This window comes from Tamandua tetradactyla, chromosome 10 (assembly GCF_023851605.1).
Source record: "Tamandua tetradactyla isolate mTamTet1 chromosome 10, mTamTet1.pri, whole genome shotgun sequence".
Taxonomy (NCBI): Eukaryota; Metazoa; Chordata; class Mammalia; order Pilosa; family Myrmecophagidae; genus Tamandua; species Tamandua tetradactyla.
The window spans coordinates 93894612-93914385 of NC_135336.1; the positions used below are offsets into that span (position 1 = coordinate 93894612).

Consider the following 19774-nt stretch of genomic DNA (forward strand, 5'->3'; position numbering starts at 1 on the left):
AAGTGAAAATTAAGGTTATAAGAACTCTGTAAAGAAATCCCTCAATGATCAAATGGAACACTTAGTGCAATGATATATAATTTTACCAGTTTCCTTAGAGCCGAAGGACAGTAAGAAATAACACAAAAAACTATGGAAAAACAAAACAAAACCAAAACACAAGACCAGGCAATGATATTCAGTATATCATTACCTTCTACATAGCCTGGGGCCAATATTTTGGAGCGGTTGGAAAGATTAAGTTTAAGAATGGTGCTGTGAATTTTTGCTTGGCAAAAATTAGAGAATTTAGGCCTACTGGGATGCAGGGGTATGTGAAGAAATATGAATTTTTATTAGAAACAAGCTGCCAGGGTACAACTAAAGCTGAGAGGTTTGGCAGTTCACCTCAGTTAAGTTAGCAGCCTAGGGTCATTCTTAACTAGGATACAAAATCCTACTGGGTTAAAAGTATTTTTCTCTAGGTAACAACTGGCATTGTGCCATTTTCTTCACCTTTAATTTAATGTAAAGAATTCAGCCTAGAATTAAGATCACAGACTCCTGAACAGGCATTGCAATGGTATTTAGTAATTTTTAAATGAAAAACAAAATTTTTTTGGCATATTTTAATAATCTTGATCCTAAAAAAAAACTCGTGTTTAAACTTTTAGTTTCTCCCAGTAATATCAAGTTGCTGAATATTTTTCATTTTTTCCTAAAATAATATTCATTACCCTTAAACGCCGTAGAGTTTTAAATGTGATAAACACTTAAGAAATCAAACTACCCACATTTTTAATTAATAGTTTATTGAGTTTACAATGGAATATTGTACATGTCAATAATAAATGAATCAATAAAGGGTAAACAAAATCCATTTCATTAACAGATATAAATGCAGTGATAAAATGAGTTTGCCAATTACAATATAATCAAATCAAATAACAAAAGTTAGATGACCAAAGTTCACATCATGAGTTCTTTTGTCAAGACCAGGAATTAGGGAAATACATCTTAAATATTAAAAGATAGGATAACTCAAGGTTTTCAAAATAAAAGTCCTTATTGTCACTGTGATTTTGCTTAACTTTTCAAACATAAGGAACTACTGTGATGCTTTTTCCATTTAGTATGAATATTACTGTAACTAGTTTTGGTTCAGATTAAATACAGACCTAGGGTCAGATCAGTTCCACAGAGAGAAAAGAACACAGAATGACTTCTACATAGCCATTTAAGCCGATTCTAAAATTATGCTCTGATCACCTTGGTCAGAGAATTTTACCTGGCCTGCTGGAGGAAAGCTATGGCACGATAGCCAATGTCTTTCCTATAAACGGCTCCCTCAAACTTTATAGCAGCTAGTCCTTTCTTGGCTTCTTCAAGGGCTGATAGGAGATTTTCCCGTATGGCTGTCACTGCAAGGACTCTACCCCCGTTGGTTACCACTTTGCCATCTTTCAGGGCAGTGCCTGCTTGGAACACTTCCAGACCTAAAGTTTGAGCCTCAGGAAACCCTGTAACAGAGCAGTTGACCTATTACTGAAAGTAACAATACTATTTTACTCTTGTGAAGTGATTTACAATTTCTGAAAGGTTTTTATCTTTAGTTCTTTATTTCATTTAAATGAATCTACAAGAATTCTATCAGGCATTAACATAATATTTAGTAGGTCATTTTTCTAAAAGTAGTCCATTCTGCTTTAGGATGATAAGTGCATTCCTAAAATTCTGTTTAATTCTACATGTGATTAAAACTACTATTTCAATGTGGAACAAAAAAGCTAAGGCTTGTGAAGTTCGAGATTAATCATTCAAGTCAAGTTGCTTGTTTTCTTTTTTAAGTAACTAAAAGGGTCAGTGCCATGCAAAATTTATTCTCAAGTAATCCTTTCCCTAACATATCAACTGTAAAATTTTAAGATAAATTTAAATTAAGTTTTGAGCGCAGCCTAAAATCCTTAACTTCTTAACCCAGGGTAAGTTGTGTATACATCACACAAAGTTGTATATACATTCGCGATTATTCAGTCACTGTGCCTCTAAAAATGGATGTTATTGATGTAATTTATTCCAATACTCACCTGCTTTTATCCATTCCCATTATCCCCTGGGTCTTGGAAGAAGTGAAAGACTACCCTGGGTGACACTCTGGAAATGTGGCAAGGCTCACTTACATCTTTCTTGTGCAAGATGGGAACTGGAGGGCAGTTCTTTAAAAATATTAATTTTGGATATATGAACACACATAATCCAAAAAGAAATGTGGCTATATTAAGAAGCCCTTGAAGGTTTCTGATGGCCTCACACCTTTAAAAGGAGCAGAGTACTACCACGGGAGAAGGGCTACTGTGACATCAGTCATTTGTCACATTGTAATCCAACCACTTGTTTCCTGATATTGACCTGTTATCTCCACTCCCTTGGCGTAGTCTCCAGGATAACCTTTACTTGCCATGACAACAGTTATGGCAGCGCGGTTTTCAAGCCAAATGGGCAGACATGTGCAGAGCAGACCATCTAAAGTAGACTGAATCACTTCATAAAGATCACTTTTAAGAAGTGGGAGGATTACCTGGAAAAACAAAACCAACACAGCAATTGAAATAAATTTTAGTTTTTCTCAGACATTTTATTCAGTGGGATGCTAGCAGAACCTGCATATATTTCTCAAAGGCAATTATTTCAAAGCTGATAAACTGTAATATAATCAAGGTATTTTTAAATTTTGGAAAAAATTTTAATTAAGAAAGCAAGAAAGAAACAAAGAAAGCGAGAAAGAAACAAACATATACGCACAACTTTTATAAAGTATTATTTTACTATCTTTAATTATTGTTACTCACTTGGCATTCTGGATCACCAAATCGGCAATTAAATTCCAGAACTTTTGGGCCATCCTTTGTCAGCATTATACCAGCATACAAAACACCTTTATTAAAAAAGAAAAAAAAAAAAAAGGAAATTTATAATTAAGACATTGTATTGGGATTATGAAGTCTAGAATAAACTGCAAATATTCAAGAGTTATGGAATAACCATAACAAATGATGTAACAGTGGTCATTTCAAAGGTGGTGAAAAAAGAGAAAATGGAGAAGTTGTTTTGCCAAGATGGAGAGTTACCCTATATACAATTGTCCTTATAATATCAAGGTACTTACCTGTGTAAGGAGTACCCTCCTTCTGCATGCCGTCCACTGTCCTCTGAAGAATGGTAGTTTTAATTTTTAGTAACATATCCTTAGAAACCTGGGGAGCGAACAGAAATATTTAAATGTAACTTGTAGTTTAAAAAATCATCTTTTAAGTAGTAGCCTATGGGACAATGAAAGGGGAATATGAGAACAATCATTTATAGATTAAATTCATAAACTTCTTAAAAATTTTTTTTTATTTTACTGATATATTTATGTATTCATATACCATGCAATCATCCAAAATGTACAATCAGTGTTTCACAATTTCATTATATAGCTGTGCACTTATCACAATTGACATTTTTCTTTTTTTGTGAAAAATAACATTTACAAAAAAGCAATAAATTTCAAAGCATATCACAATAATTAGTTGTAGAACTGATTTCAGAGTTTGGTATGGATTACAATTCCACAATATAAGGTTTTTACTTCTGGTTGCTCTAAAATACTGGAAATTAAAAGAAATATCAGGGTGGGCAACCATGGATCAGTGGCAGAGTTCTCGCCTGCCATGCCAGAGACCTGGGTTCGACTCCTGGTGCCTGCCCATGTAAAAAAAAAAAAGAAATGTCAACATAATGATTCAGCAACCACACTCATTTGTTAAACCCTACCTTCTCTGTATAACTCCACCATCACCTTTGATCTTTCTCCCACTCTTCAGGGGTATTTGGGCTATGCCCATTCTAACTTCTTCATGTTGGAAGGTGCTGTTAATGATATTGGATAGGGGGATGGAACTAGTTGATTCTGGAGAGACTGGCCCCTCTGCATTTCAGGACTTACCTGGTACAGGGAACTTTGGAGCTTACAGGTTTCCAGAAAGTTACCCTAGAGCATGGAAACTTAGTAGACTCCTATATAACACCCTGGGTGTTCTTTAGGATTGGTAGGAATGTCTTTTGTTGGGTTTTGGCAAGCAATGTCTAACTGAAGCTTGCTTAAGAGTGACCCTCAGAGTAGCCTCTTGATTCAATTTGAACTCTCTCAACCTCTGATAAAATTGACACTTATTTTCTCCCTTTTCGGTCAGGAAGGCATTGTTGATCCCACAGTGCCAGGGACAGACTCATCCCTGGAAGTCATCTCCCATGCCACTAGGGAGACTTTCACCCCTGGATGTCATGTCCCAAATAGGGGGGAGGGCAATGACTTCACTTGCAGAGCTGGGCTTAAGAGAGAGAGGCCACATCTGAGCCAACAAGAGGTCCTCCAGAGGTAACTCTTACGCATACGTATAAGTATATTCTGAGGTATAAGGAGGTAACTCTGAGGCATATGTATAAATAGGAGGTAAGTCTTAGGCATACCTATAAGTAAGCTAAGCTTCTCTGCTACATACATAAGCTTCACAAGATCAAGCCTCAAGATCAAGGGCTTGGTCTGCTGATTTGCATGTCCCTAATGCCTGACATAGTACAAAGGGTTTCTCCAATGGTAAAGTTTAATAGTTCTATATTTTTTCTCCCATCCCTCACTGGACTTTGCAAATACTTTTTGATTATCTGCTTAATATACTCTGGGATGTATCCAGGCATTACATTAAGCTATACAGGATTAAAGGCTCTCATTCTTATTATGGGCTCCCTGTGTTTGGATTGTTTAAATGTTCTATCCAGATAAGCTGAATTAGATTATGTGCTACAGAAAATTTAGGCCTCCCTATGTGGTGTAGAAGACCCTCTCAGGTCATTTACACCCTGAAATTGCTGTCCCAGTTGCCTTTCCGTCATTTCTCCAGCTGCTCCTTGGAGCAGGGGTGAACTCGACCTATCCTATTCCATCATCTTACTAGAACCCAAATTCATAAACTTTTATAAGCCTCACAATGACCCTATGGAATAAATATTTTAACCTTATATATGTATAGACTAAGAAAGAACTCTGAGAGATAAAATATATGCCCTATTCAAGGACACCTAACTAGCAAGTGTGTCCAAATCTTTTTTCCCTCCAGTGCTTACATATGTGCATGCACACATACACACAGACACAATGCCTTTCCAAATATACATTAAAATTTTAATTTTTTAAATAAAAAATTCTAGGACTGGTAAATTATTATAAGCAGAGGCTGGATAGGTGTTTATTGTCAACCAAAAGATCAGTGCCAGCCATATTAGGACTAAGTCAACTGTTAAATCACCTATTATCACTAAAACTACAGATTTTAAGAACTTAAAAAAACTTGCCAAAAATAATTTTCTGAAACATATAATAAAAACGAAGAAAAGTCCTCTGCTACCCTAAAGCTTCTTTTATATACTTATAAATCTTGAGTTATTCTATTTAAATCACTATCATCAAATGGTAGTTCCAATACGTCAAGTATTAAAAAAAAAACCTTATTTGATTTTGCTCTTAATCAAGAAAAATACCTAAAAAGTACTGTATTATTAGGATAAACTGTTATAACTAACATCACTGAAAAGAATGGGTGAGTTTCTGAGGTGCTAACCTATTTATAATACATTCAAACAATGCATATTTTTCATAAAAATTGACCAGAAATTGTTTGGAAACATACTTTATCTATTATGGAATAGACCAGAAAAACGAATTATGGTTTGACTTGGTTTCAATTCATCACACACACACACGTGCACGGGCACAATATTAATTGAGTACTTGTGCGCTGGGTCCTGGGTATCCAAAGATGAATAAAAGATCATTCTAGATTGCAGTAAAGTTGCCATGGGTTAAAAACAGGATGTAAGAAAGAGGTGTTGAGAGGACCTGATCAAACCATACTGTAGACTGGCATAGCTTACTTAGCTTTTCAAAGACAGAAATGGATAGTTTTAGAGACCTGGCCACTACTTATAATGATTCCCACAAAATGGGGTCAGAAGATACTTTTTATTTAGTAGAAAAACGAAATTACTGACTGGTGATATAATCTACAAAAAAAAAAAAAAAAAAAATCAGAAAGAAAAGTAATGTCTTAGAGCTCTTTGAGAACAAACATGGCTTTAGCCATGCCTCTGGCGAGTACCTGAGGGGCTGGACAATAGGCTCCCATGCCCCCTGTATTGGGGCCATGATCTCCCTCCAGCAGTCGCTTATGGTCCTGCGCTGGGGGCATGGGGGCCACAGTCCTTCCATCGGTGAAACACAGACACTATGGAGAAAACAAAATAATTCACTTAAGTTAAATGCCAAAAATAGTAATTTAATATGGTCAATTACATATACCGTACCACCTTTCAGAGGAAAAATTTTCTTTTTTTGTAGCGAAATGAGTTGAAACATAAATAACCATAAGCTATACACATCAAAAATCAGAATACTTGCATATTCAACTTCTGAAGATCTCCAATTTTTAACTAGTTTAGGGAATGAAACCAACCTACTCTCAAAATATTTCAGTTTTTTTCTTTTTAAGAAGCATCCTGGCATTAAAAACTTGATTTAAGGTGACTTTATTCCACTATTTACTACATAATAAACTGTTTATGAAAGAAGTACGAATATTTGAATTAAGAAACTTAAAATGTGATATACGTTAAGGTACCCCATTGGCACCCTGAGAAGCATTAAAAAGGTTAAAGTTTTTTTTCCCCCAGTAGCATCTTAAATACTAAACACCTACAAATTCCTTTGAAACTCTTGGGGTTTATGCTTTTAGACAAAGGAAGCTGAGTAAATCAAGTCTTTTGGGGGCTCATAGGTCAGATAACAGAATTTCTTATACATTCTATAATAGCTAAAAAGATACATACAGATACTTCTTCTCCTTCAAGAAGCTCTTCAATGACAATAGTTTCTCCAGCAGTTCCAAAAGCTTTATCCTAATTGTAAGTTACAAAACAAAACAAAACACCTTGGTAAGAATTTGTAGGTTTTTAAAATTTACTTAAGAACTTAAGATTTTTAACACGACAATGATAGAGAGCTAACATTGGTACAGATGAAAGGGCCACATTACTAATACTTTCCTGAGTACTTACCTTCCAAGTTTCAAATAAGGTAATGGAAAAACACGTTTTCATTTTAACCATTTCATCTTTATTCCTGATTATAATAATTATGTATACATGTTTGCCTACTATAATTGTAATAAAGCATGCCTTAAAAGGTAGAGATTTCTACGAGAGGGGAAAACTCACAACCACCAAGATGAACATTAAAGGAAAGTCTAAATTAATTTACTGCTTCACTTCTCTTAGACCTGGGACAGAGGACAAATACTTTTATCCTTATGGCTGGTTTGGGAATTTATATTGTCCTTTAGTCTGAGGATTTTCTGTACTTTCAGTAGTAGACAACAAGGAATGCTAGAACTTATTTCAAAAGATGAGTCATGATTTAGCTATCAGTTTAGATCTGTAATATTCCATTTAGAGATATTATAACACATAGTATTATGAAAAAAAACATATCTATCTGTTGATTAGATACAACGAACCAAACCAAAAGATATGTTTTCACTATTTTAAGGAATATATATATATATTTTTTGTATGTTGCATGGTGGGGGTCACATTTCATTCTTTTTTCATGTGACTATCCCCTAATTGCAGCACCATTTGTTGAATTTTGTTTGTTTTTTTGATTGTGTGTTTGCTTATTTGTTTGGGAAGTGCATGGGCTAGGAATCGAACCTGGTTCTCCCTCACGGAGGGTGAGGATTCTACCAGTGAACTACTCTTGAACCCCTCTTAAAGAACATTTTGGGGCAGGCCACGGTGGCTCAGCAGGGAAGAATACTTGCCTGCCATGCCAGAGGACCTGGGTTTGATTCCTGGTGCCTGCCCATGTATTAAAAAAAAAAAAAAAGAACATTTTGCAAGTTTAAAGAATATTTATCCAGTATAAATGGAAGACTAAAATTTTCAGAATCACCTACTTGCATAACCTCCTGTACAGCTTTGCAGGCCTCTTCTTTGCTATTTGTGACAATCACCCCTTTCCCAGCTGCTAGACCACTGGCTTTCACAACCAAAGCAGGGAAGTCCGCACTGTGAAGACAGATTAATTTTCAGCACCTGATAAACTCCTACAATTCAAATTTTAAAATGTGTTGGGATTTTATAATCGGATGCTTTAGCAACAACTGAAAAGTTGAAAGAAAAAACATTATTCATAATAACATCATTTTGATATATTTTCCACCCCAATTTTTCCCTTTGCATTTTTCACTTATGACACTACATGGGCATTTTTCTATATTATGAATAAAAATTCTTGTAAGAATAGAGCAGATGCTTTGAATGGATATGGGAAGAACTTTAATATACAAAGCAGTTAGTTGTACTTCCTCTCATGTAGAAGATGTGGTTAAATAAGAAGCACTTAGTGCTTTTCTAAGGGAGCTTTTCTGGAACTATACCTAAGAAACTGTTATTGGTAGTTTCTCCTGTTGAGTGGGGTGGGGGATCTGGAAGAACACTTAACCAACGTAAGTAACAAGATTGTTATTTACCCCAGGCATATGCCTGGTATTATATGATCAGTCTCTAAGAAAACCTGTAGACCTGACTAAAAAAACATATATACCAGGTAGCAGGGAGAAGTGTTTTTTTTTTTTTTTTTTTTAAAAAGAGGAAAAAGCATGAGTCTACTAACATTCATTAACTGCTCTGTTTTCCATATAATAGAGAACAAGAAAGTTCAATTTTTAAGATTTAGAATTGGAGAAGACCAAGTGATGATTCCTCACTCTGGTTAATTATTATGACAAAAATCAATATCCTTTCTGTTGTAAGATGCCACTGTGCCTGGCAATTTGGCTATGAACAGAAGAGTGCACAACCACAGAACCATAGGTATGTTTTTCCAAGGAATTACTCAGTAATAACTATAAAAAAATCACCCTTCTGTAAAGCCATAAGATCATACAAATTATATTGGCCTAGAATCCCACGTTACCATAATGAAACAACTGCACTCCACAGGTAGAACTTTCCATCTACCTCATAATGAAGCTGTGGGCCTCCTCAGGTTTGGTGAATGCTCTCCATTTTGCAGTTGGGATTCCATGTTGGTCCATAAACTCTTTGGCAAACCTTTTGCTGGACTCTAACTGAGCAGCTTCTGCTGTGGGGCCAAAGCAACGCACTCCCGCAGTTGTCAGGTTCCCAACAATTCCTATGGATGAAAACAAGTAGCTTAAGTGAACCAGTCTCTCCAGGGGCTTTTCATACTAAAGATAAATTAGGCTTAGACTAAATCTATACTTTAAGGCTCACCTAAACAAGGCTCAGCGAGACAAAGCAGAGGACTGGAGGCAGAAGTTAGCTAAGTAATATACTGGATATAAACAAAAATGTCACTAATGTGACTCATATCCAGCAAAAGTTATGTGTAATGCTTAATTACATGGATTATTAAATAAACATCAGAAGAGAGGAGACTAAAATAAGGCTGAGGATTGAGCCCAATCTATTTTTTTCTTGCAACATGTGACAGTAACCCCAAAGTGGTAAAATTTAGGAGATCAAGGGAACACACAAAATTTGATCTCTCATTCATCAAATTTCTGCTGTTTGGGAAAAAAATCTAGTACCTATGAATTTAAAGAGAATAAAAATCTTTTTTCAGCCAGTCTTATGTTAGAAGTCTTCATCTGCAAAATGAATATTAAATGATGGTTAATCCCCACGTGGTAGTTAGATTCAGTTTGCAACTTGGCTAGTTGAAGGTACCTAGTTCTGCTGCTGTGGACATGAGCCAATTTGGGTACATGAACCTCATCTGTTGCTCATTACATCTGCAGTCAGCTAAGAGGCATGCCTGCTGCATGAATGATGTTTGATTTAATTGGCTGGTACTTAAATGAGAAAGCTCAAAGTAGCACAGCACAAGTAGCTCAGCATATGTCCTCTCAGCACTCGCAGCTCAGCCCAGGCCTATGGAGATGCAGAAAGAAATCACCCCGGGGAAAGCTGTTGGAACCCAGAGGCCTGGAGAGAAGGCCAGCAGAGATCACCCTGTGCCTTCCCATGTAAGAAAGAACCTCAGTTGAAAGTTAGCTGCCTTTCCTCTGAAGAACTAATGAAATAAATCCCCTTTTATTAAAAGCCAATCCATCTGTGGTGTGGTGCATTCCAGCAGCTAGCAAACTAGAACACTCAGGTTGACACTGGACATACTGTAACAATAAAAAGAAATGAACTTTACCAGCAGCCAGTGGTGCCTCTGGTCCAACAACTACAAATTCAATTTTTTTCCTCTTTGCAGAACTGAGCAAGGGTAGTATGATCGCTGATTGAGATATCTGTGAACGCAACAAAAGAAACAAATCCACCTCATTTACACACATTCTTCATTATGTATTAACTGTGTAATGATGGAAACTCAGTAACATACTTTGATATACTCTTTAATTCTTGGTTTTCTGTATTTGCTACAAGGGATATTTGCATCGGGAGACATTCAGAGTAGAGAACATTAGGCTAATGACCAAAGCTCAGTTTTCTGCTATCATTGTAGGGAGTTACACGAAAATACTGGTAAATGTCCCAAAAGGCTATAAAGTACTTGATCAACTATGATGTTCATGTCATTGCTACTCACTGCACAGTAAACAGAATGTATATCACAGCTCATACTTGGAACTGGTCTTTTTTTTTCTGGAATAAATGTTTTATTAACTGTTTTTTTAAATTATATTTTAATTGAGAAATCTTTACACATATAACAGTCCCTATGTGGTATACAATCAACGGCTCAAAATACCATCACATAGTTGTGCATTTACTACCATAATCATTGTTAGAACATTTGTATAACTCCAGAAAAAGAAATAATGGAAAAAGAAAAAAACTCATACATCCCATACCCCTTACCCCTCACTCTCATTGACCACTAGTATTTCTACTACCCAATTTTTTTCACCATTTATCACACTCTTATTTATTTACCTATTTATCCATCTATCTATCCATCTATCTATCCATCCATCCATCCATCCATCCATCCTGTTATCAAGAGCATCAGACACAGGTTTTCAGAATCACACAGTCACACTGTAAAAGATTTATCTTTATACATTCATCTTCAAGAATCAAGGCTACTGGAATGAAAGTCAACAGTTTCAGTACTTCCCTCCAGTCACTCCAATATACCATAAACTAAAAAGGGGTATCTATATAATGCAAAGACTACCTCTAGGATAACCTCTCAACTCTGTTTGAAACCTCTCAGCCACTAAAACTCTATATTGTCTCAATTTTCTTTTCCCCCTCTGAGTCAAGAAGGCTTTCTTAATCCCTTGATGCCTGGTCTCAGTGCATCCTGGGAGTTCTGTCATACTTTGCCAGGAAGATTTACACCCCTAGCAGTCATGTCCCACATGGGCGGGAGGGCAGTGAGTTTATCTGTCAAGCTGGCTTAGAGAGAGAGGCCACATTTGGTAACAAAAGAGGTTCTCAGAGGATGACTTTTAGGCCTAATTTTAAGTAGGCTTAGCCTATTCTTTGCGGGAATAAGTTTCATAGGGGAGAACCCCAATATCGAAGGCTCAGCCTACTGATTTGGTTGACCTCACTGCTTGAAAGAATATCAGAAATTCTCCAAATGGGGAAGTTGAATAGTTCCTCCATTCTCCCCAGTCCTCCACGGGGACTTTGCAAATACTTCTTTATTCACTGCCCAAATCACTCTGGGAAATATCGGGGCATTACACTAACCTGGACAAAGCAACAAAATCTCATGCTCTATTCAAGATTCCATGTACTTATGGTGTTCAACTAAACCGACCATACAAGTTAAATTAGGTAATGTACTACCCAAAAAATAAACTTTGTACCAAATAAACAACTCTCCCTTTGGTCTCACACAGAAGATGAAGTTTTAAAATATAGCTAATATCACCCTTTAGCCTGTATTCGGAGTTACCTTAGTCCTATCCAGATCACCTTCATTTGTATCTCAACTTGAAGTCTGATCACTTTTTCAACTATTTCAACAGCACCTGTATGGGGTACTGCTGACATTCACAGTTTTAGTACTTTAACTCTGAGTCTTAGTTTCTGGGAATGACCAGGTTATATACAAACAGCTCAGTATCTCACAATTTAGAAATAACAGTTACAACTCCTGAATATGTGATTATTCTAAGACTTTACAATCTAGGACTCTTTACAATAGGCCCCAATCTGATATCCCATGTTCTCCACTTCAGTTCACCCAAGTTTTTCTATTACAGTTATTCCAAATGATTGAGGCATGATAATATTTGTTTTTTTGTTCCTGACATTTCATTCAACATATAGTCCTTAAGGTTCATTCACCTAGTTGCATGCCTCACAACTTCATTTCTTCTAGCTGCTGCGTAGTAGTCCACTGTACGTATATACCATAGTTGCCCCTTCCATTCCTCAGCAGTTGTACCTTTAGGCCACCTCCATCCACTGTGAATCAGGAACACAAACTCCAGTGTGCAAATGTCCATTCATGTCCCCACTCAATTCCTCCACATACATACTGAGAACCAGGGCTTCAGGATCATATGGAACCCCACCCCTAGACTCCTGTAGAACCACCACACTGCCCATTAAGGGGCTGCACCTCTGTTTCCCTACCAACAGTGAATAGGTCCATCTCTTTCTCTGCATTTTCTCTAGCACTTGTTTTTCTCTGTTCAGTTTTAAAGTTTTATTCACACATCATACAATCCAACTTAAGCAAATAGTCATGCCTTCATCACCATAATCTATTTTTTTAAATTTATTTATTAATTAAAAAAATTAATTTTTAAAAATTTTAAGTAGACTTGACCTATCCTTTGCGGGGTTAAGTTTCATATGAACAAACCCCAAGACTGGGGGTCTGCCTATAGCTTTGGTTGTCCACACTGCTTGTGAGAATATCAAGAATTCAACTTGGGGAAGTTGAATTTCTCCCCGTTCTCACCATTTCCCGAAGGGGGCTTTGCAGATACTTTTCCACTCACTGATCGAATTACTCTGGGATTCATCGGGGGCATCACTCTGGACAAACCAACAAAATCTCATGTCCTACCTGAAATTCCAAGTACTTATGGCGTTCAAGCAAACTATCTACATAAGTTATATTAGGAAATGCACTAGTCAAAATCTAAATTTTGTAACAAATAAACATTTTTTGCTTTAGTCCCACACAGAAGGTGACATTTTAAAATATTAATTACCAAAAAAAAAAATGAAGCTGGAGGTCTCACGCTGCCGGACTTTAAGGCATATTATGAAGCCACAGTGGTCAAAACAGCATGGTATTGGCATAAAGATAGATATATCGACCAATGGAATCGAATAGAGTGCTCAGATATAGACCCTCTCATCTATGGACATTTTCAGTACCCATTTTCAGTATGGGTATTTTCAGTACCCTGCAATAATGACATTCCTTTGTTCTTCCTTATTCTTTCTGATTTCATTTATGTCCCTAGCCCTCCTCCCTCTATCATTCTCACATGCAGCTTCATTCAGTGTTTTAACAAAATTATATTAGTTAGGTAGTATTGTGCTGTCCATTTCTGAGTTTTTGTATCCAGTCCTGTTGCACAGTCTGTATCCCTTCAGATCCAATTACCCAATTTCTTACCCTATTTCTATCTCCTGATGGTCTCTGTTATGAACAAAATATTCTAAGTTTATTCACTAATGTCAGTTCATATCAATGAGACCACACAGTATTTGTCCTTTAGTTTTTGGCTAGTCTCACTCAGCATAATGTTCTCAAGGTCCATCCATGTTGTTACATACTTCATAAGTTTATTCTGTCTTAAAGCTGCATAATATTCCATCGTATGTATATACCAGTTTGTTTAGCCACTCGTCTGTTGATGGACATTTTGGCTGTTTCCATTTCCTTGCAATTGTAAATAATGCTGCTATAAACATTGGCATGCAAATGTCCGTTTGTGTCTTTGCCCTTATGTCCTCTGAGTAAATACCTAGCAATGGTATTGCTGGGTCATATGGCAATTCTATACTTAGCTTTTTGAGGAACCGCCAAATTGCCTTCCACAGTGGTTGCACCATTTGACATTCCCACCAACAGTGAATAAGTGCGCCTTTCTCCACATCCTCTCCAGCACTTGTCATTTTCTGTTTTGTTGGTAACGGCCATTCTGGTGGGTGTGAGATGATATCTCACTGTGGTTTTGATTTGCATTTCTCTAATGGCCAGGGACGCTGAGCATCTCTTCATGTGCCTTTTGGCCATTTGTATTTCCTCTTCTGAGAAGTGTCTGTTCAAGTCTTTTTTCCATTTTGTAATTGGATTGGCTGTCTTTTTGTTGTTGAGTTGAACAATCTCTTTATAAATTCTGGATACTAGACCTTTATCTGATATGTCGTTTCCAAATATTGTCTCCCATTGTGTAGGCTGTCTTTCTACTTTCTTGATGAAGTTCTTTGATGCACAAAAGTGTTTAATTTTGAGGAGCTCCCATTTACTTATTTCTTTCTTCAGTGCTCTTGCTTTAGGTGTAAGGTCTATAAGACCGCCTCCAATTATAAGATTTATAAGATATTTCCCTACATTTTCCTCTAACTGTTTTATGGCCTTAGACCTGATGTTTAGATCTTTGATCCATTTTGAGTTAACTTTTGTATTGGGTGTGAGATATGGGTCCTCTTTCATTCTTTTGCATATAGATATCCAGTTATCTAGGCACCATTATTGAAGAGACTGTTCTGTCCCAGGTGAGTTGGCTTGACTGCCTTATCAAAGATCAAATGTCCATAGATGAGAGGGTCTATATCTGAACACTCTATTCGATTCCATTGGTCAATATATCTATCTTTATGCCAGTACCATGCTGTTTTGACCACTGTGGCTTCATAATATGCCTTAAAGTCAGGCAGCATGGGACCTCCAGCCTTGTTTTTTTTCCCCCCTCAAGATACTTTTAGCAATTCAGGGTACCCTGCCCTTCCAGACAAATTTGCTTATTGGTTTTTCTATTTCTGAAAAGTTGTTGGGATTTTGATTGGTATTGCGTTGAATCTGTAAATCAATTTAGGTAGAATTGACATTTAACTATATTTAGTCTTCCAATCCATGAACACGGTATGCCCTTATGTTCTAGTTTGCTAGCTGCCGGAATGCAACACATCAGAGACGGATTGGCTTTTAATAAAAGGGGATTTATTTTGTTGGTTCTTCAGAGGAAAGGCAGCTAACTTTCCACTGAGGTTCTTTCTTATGTGGAAGGCACAGGATGGTCTCTGCTGGTCTGCTCTCCAGGCCCCTGGGTTCCAACAACTTTCCCCGGGGTGACTTCTTTCTGCATCTCCAAAGGCCTGGGCTGAGCTGCAAGTGCTGAGATGAGGAATGCTGAGCTGCTTAGCTGTGCTATCTTGCGATCTCTCATTTAAGCACCAGCCAATTAAGTGAAACATCACTCATTGCAGCAGACATGCCTCCTAGCCGACCACAGATGTAATTAGCAACAGATGAGGTTCACGTACCATTGGCTTGTGTCCGCAGCAACAGAACTGGGTATGCTCACCTGGCCAAGGTGACAACTGAATCTAACTAACACACCTTCCCATCTCACTTCCCCACCGCTTGTTGACATTTAGTATTGGCATAATGCCTTTGTAACATGCAGAAGCATATTCCACTGTTATTGTTGACTATAGACCCCAACTTGCAATGACTGTACTTTTTCCTGTATACCATCCCATTTTCAACACCTCACAATGTTGACATTCACTTGTTCTCATTCATGCAAAAACGTTCTTACATTTGTACACTTATCCATTCCAGGCATTCCTAAGTTATACTGCCTAAGTCTTTATCCTCTATCTTTCCTTCTGTTTCCATATGTGCCGCCAGCCCTTCTCCCTCAACCATACACACATTGAGCTTCATCAGTGTACTTATATTATGGTGCTACCACCAGATATTTTCTGTTCATTTCTGAATTTCTATAATCAGTCCTGTTGCATACTTTGTATTCCTTTAGCACCAAATGTCCAATTTCTAACCCCTTTCTTTCTTCTGATAACCTGTGTTCTTTAACTCTCAAAGTTCACTTATTAACATTAGTTCATATTAATGAGACCACACAGTATTTTTCCTTTTTATTCTGTCTAATTTCACTCAGCATAATGTCCTCAAGGTTCATCCATGTTGTTACATTTTTCATGACTTTATTCTGTCTTACAGCTGCACAATATCCTACTGTATGCATATATCACAACTTGTTTGGCCACTCATCCGTTGATGGACATTTGGGCTGTTTCCATCTCTTGGCAATCCTAATTGCTATAAACATCAATGTGCAAATGTCCATTTGTGTCCTTGTCCTCAGTTCCTCTAAAAATGTACGTAATAGTGGGATTGCTGGAGCATATGGCAATTCTATGCTTAGCTTTCTGAGGAATTGCCAAAGTGTCTTACAGAGTGGTTGTTACTATTTTACATTTCCAACAGTGGAAAAGTGTGCCTCTCAGCCCTTGTTTTTTTTTTTTTTATAAAGGCCATTCTAGTGTGTGTGAGATGATATTTCATTGTGGATTTGATTTGCATTTCCCTAACAGCCAGTGAAATTTAGCATCTTTTCATGTGCCTTTTAGCCATTTGAATTTCCTCTTCTGAGAAATGTCTGTTCATGTCTTTTGGTCATTTTTAAATTGGGCTTTCTTTTGTTGTTGAATTAAGAATCTCTTTATATATTCTGGATACTAAACCCTTGTCTGAATGTGGTTTCCAAATATTGTCTCCCATTACATAGGCTGCCTTTTTACTTTCCTGACCAAGTTCTTTGATGCACAAAAGTGTTTAATTTTGAGGAGATTCCATTTAACTATTTCTTTTTTTCATTGCTCATGCTTTGGGTGTAAGGTCAAGGAAACTACCTCCTATTATCCTATTACAAGACTTATGATATTTCTCTATATTTTCTTCTAAAAAGTCTATGGTCTTAACACTAATATTTAGGTCCTTGAATCATTTTGAGTTCATTTTTATATAGGGTATGAGATATGGATCCTCTTTCACTCTTTTGCATATGGATATCGTGGAACTGGTCTTTCAATGCCCTTCAATTACAATTTACCGAGAACCCAGTATGTGCTGGGTAATGTTCCAGGCAACGGGGCTAAAATTTTAACATAAATAAGGTCCGTATACCAAGGATGTTTACATTCTACAACACAAAAGTTGGGTAACAAATATACAAAAAAGAAAACACCAGATGTGCTTGCTGGTTTTAAGCTTTGTGTACCCCAGAAAAGTCATGTTCTTTAATGTGTTACAATATCGCTAGGTGGGATCTTTTTGATTAAGTTGTTTCCATCAAGAACTGACCCATCCAGTTGTGAGTGGGACCTGGTGATTAGGTCATTTCCATGGAAATGTGTCTCTACCCATTCAAGGGGTTCATTTACTAAAGTCCTTTATAAGGGAACCATTCTGGAGAAAGCTTCAGAACCCACAGAGACACAGACCTCTGGAGATGCAGAAACAATATACCCTTGGGGAAGCTGTTTGAAGAAGCCTGAAGAGAAAGCTATCAGACATTGCTATGTGCCTTCCCAGCTGACAGAGGTGTTCGGGACCCACTGGTCTTTCTTGTGCCAAGGTATCTATCTCCAGATGCCTTAGTTTAGACATTTTTATAGCCTTAGAACTGTAAACTTGCAACTTAATAAATTTCCTTTTTAAAAGCCGTTCCATTTCTGGTATATTGTGTTTTGGCAGCTTGAGCAAACTAAAGCACCAGAACAAAATAAGCAAATTTGGTATGAGGCAAAATGGAGGCTAATTCTGATCGAGTCAGGAAGGGCCTCTCTGAGGCAGAGATGTTTAAGTTAAGAACTGAAGGATGAACTTGGGTAAGAGAGCTCTTCCCTTTAACTTACACCAGGTAAATTTTATTTTCTGATGAGGTTCTAAGTAATTAGCAGTAGAATCAGCACACATTATGCAAGGGTTCCATCAGCACTCTCCTGCTTCATTGTACCTGGACCACCATTCTTAATTTGGCTTAAGTCTTGACTCATCCTGTATATACATGTATAGGTGTGAGATGCGATATTTATAATATGTAGGGTACAAAGCCAGAAAGGATAGTGAGCTCACAATCTACAGAAACTGCCCAATTAGGTAGGGATGGAACACCAGGAACCCTAGATTAGTAGGCCTCAAACACCAGGGCATTTAGTAGAACCAGCTACACTAGTACAGCAGAGGACATGTAAGTGGACAGTACAAACACAACTCTGCTGCCGCCAGTGATAGCTCTCAGGATAATCTTGGAGAGATTTTGATGGGCTGGCCAGAATGACCTCAATTACATATAAAGTATATCAGTTCTTCAATAAACATATACAAACCTCACCCCAAGAGCTAAGATCCCAGGTAGCAGATCTTTTCTGACTTGCCTTTTTCTGACTATTTTTGGTTCTATGAATGCAACTATTTTTACCCAGTCTGTGGTATCTTGGCTCTATAGTCACAACTATTACATGCCATTAGGATACTAGGCACTGTGGACACAAAGCAAAATAAGAGAGGTAGTTCTGTCCTCATGCAGCTTACATTCTCATGGGGAAATGGGAGATAGGAAACAAGTAAGAAAACAAATAGTAAAAATAAATACAGACAGTGGTTCAGGAAGGAAAACCAATGAAATGGGGTGGAGACTTGTTTAGTTGGAAACTTTAGGAAAGGCCTCCTTAAGAAGGTAATATTTAAGTTGCGACTTGAATAATGAGGCATTAACCATGCCAGTGGGTAGGAACAGATGCCAGTCCAACGCAGCTCTGTTGGGGAAATTGGCTTGACAGTAGGGATCGAGCACAGTGAAAAGAAAAAAAAAGGACATAAACGATCAGGCTACAAAGGCAGGCCGAAGCCAGATCCCAAAAGGCTTTGTATGGAACCAAAGGAATTAGGGTTTTATTCTAAGGGCTAAGGGAAGCTACTCAAGAGTTTAGGGTAATACATGAACTGATCATTTTTCCAGCAGAAGAAACAAAGGCTGAGATCTATTATGGAGTTACAATTGCCAGGACTTACATTTGACAGCACTGTCCATCTCTGCATTAATGATGTGATCGAAATATACATCAACATGTTTTTAATCTATATTAGGCACTTATTAATTTCTCAGTGGATATATTTTATAAGGCATAGGCCTAAAATAATTTCAGATAAGGAAATGTAGCATTTAGAATAGGACACCTCATTTCTACTATAGGGAAGTATTCAAATGACCACATAAATTCTGAGTTTAGAAAAGCAATTCAGACAAAACGAAGAACTTGAACAGCAACCTGGATATGGTTATCAGTTTATCGTTAGCAAATAACAGTTACTTCCCACTTTAAAACATGTTACCAGTATTTGAAATCTTTCCAGAGCACGAAGTGCCTGCATTTCCTGGGGCGACCAACACTTGCTTGACGTGGTGAGACTGTGCAAGTTTCCAGGCCAGTGTATGTTCCCTTCCTCCACTGCCAATTATCAGCACACGGGCTGACATGGCTGTCTGCAAAGCAGGAATTCAAAAGGCAAATGAAAACTGCAGAAAGAAAACCAGAGCTAACATTCAGAATGCACACACTTTAGAAATCATAAAATTTCTAAATCTGATGTTAAGTAGTAGTTTGTACTCACAAAAATGACATTTTAGTCCAGAGATTCATTTTT

General features: G+C 37.2%; 1 protein-coding gene across 1 annotated transcript in view; it reads right to left on the reverse strand.

Annotated features, from left to right (window-relative positions):
• GART (phosphoribosylglycinamide formyltransferase, phosphoribosylglycinamide synthetase, phosphoribosylaminoimidazole synthetase) overlaps positions 1-19774 on the reverse strand; it is a 41969-nt gene that overhangs the window by 19635 nt on the left and 2560 nt on the right. Inside the window, 11 exon segments of the mRNA XM_077118897.1 lie at positions 1268-1499; positions 2389-2557; positions 2829-2914; positions 3146-3233; positions 6177-6302; positions 6904-6972; positions 8031-8142; positions 9097-9271; positions 10304-10352; positions 10354-10400; positions 19463-19613. Coding sequence (XP_076975012.1) covers positions 1268-1499; positions 2389-2557; positions 2829-2914; positions 3146-3233; positions 6177-6302; positions 6904-6972; positions 8031-8142; positions 9097-9271; positions 10304-10352; positions 10354-10400; positions 19463-19607 — 1298 coding nt within the window. The 5' untranslated portion in view covers positions 19608-19613.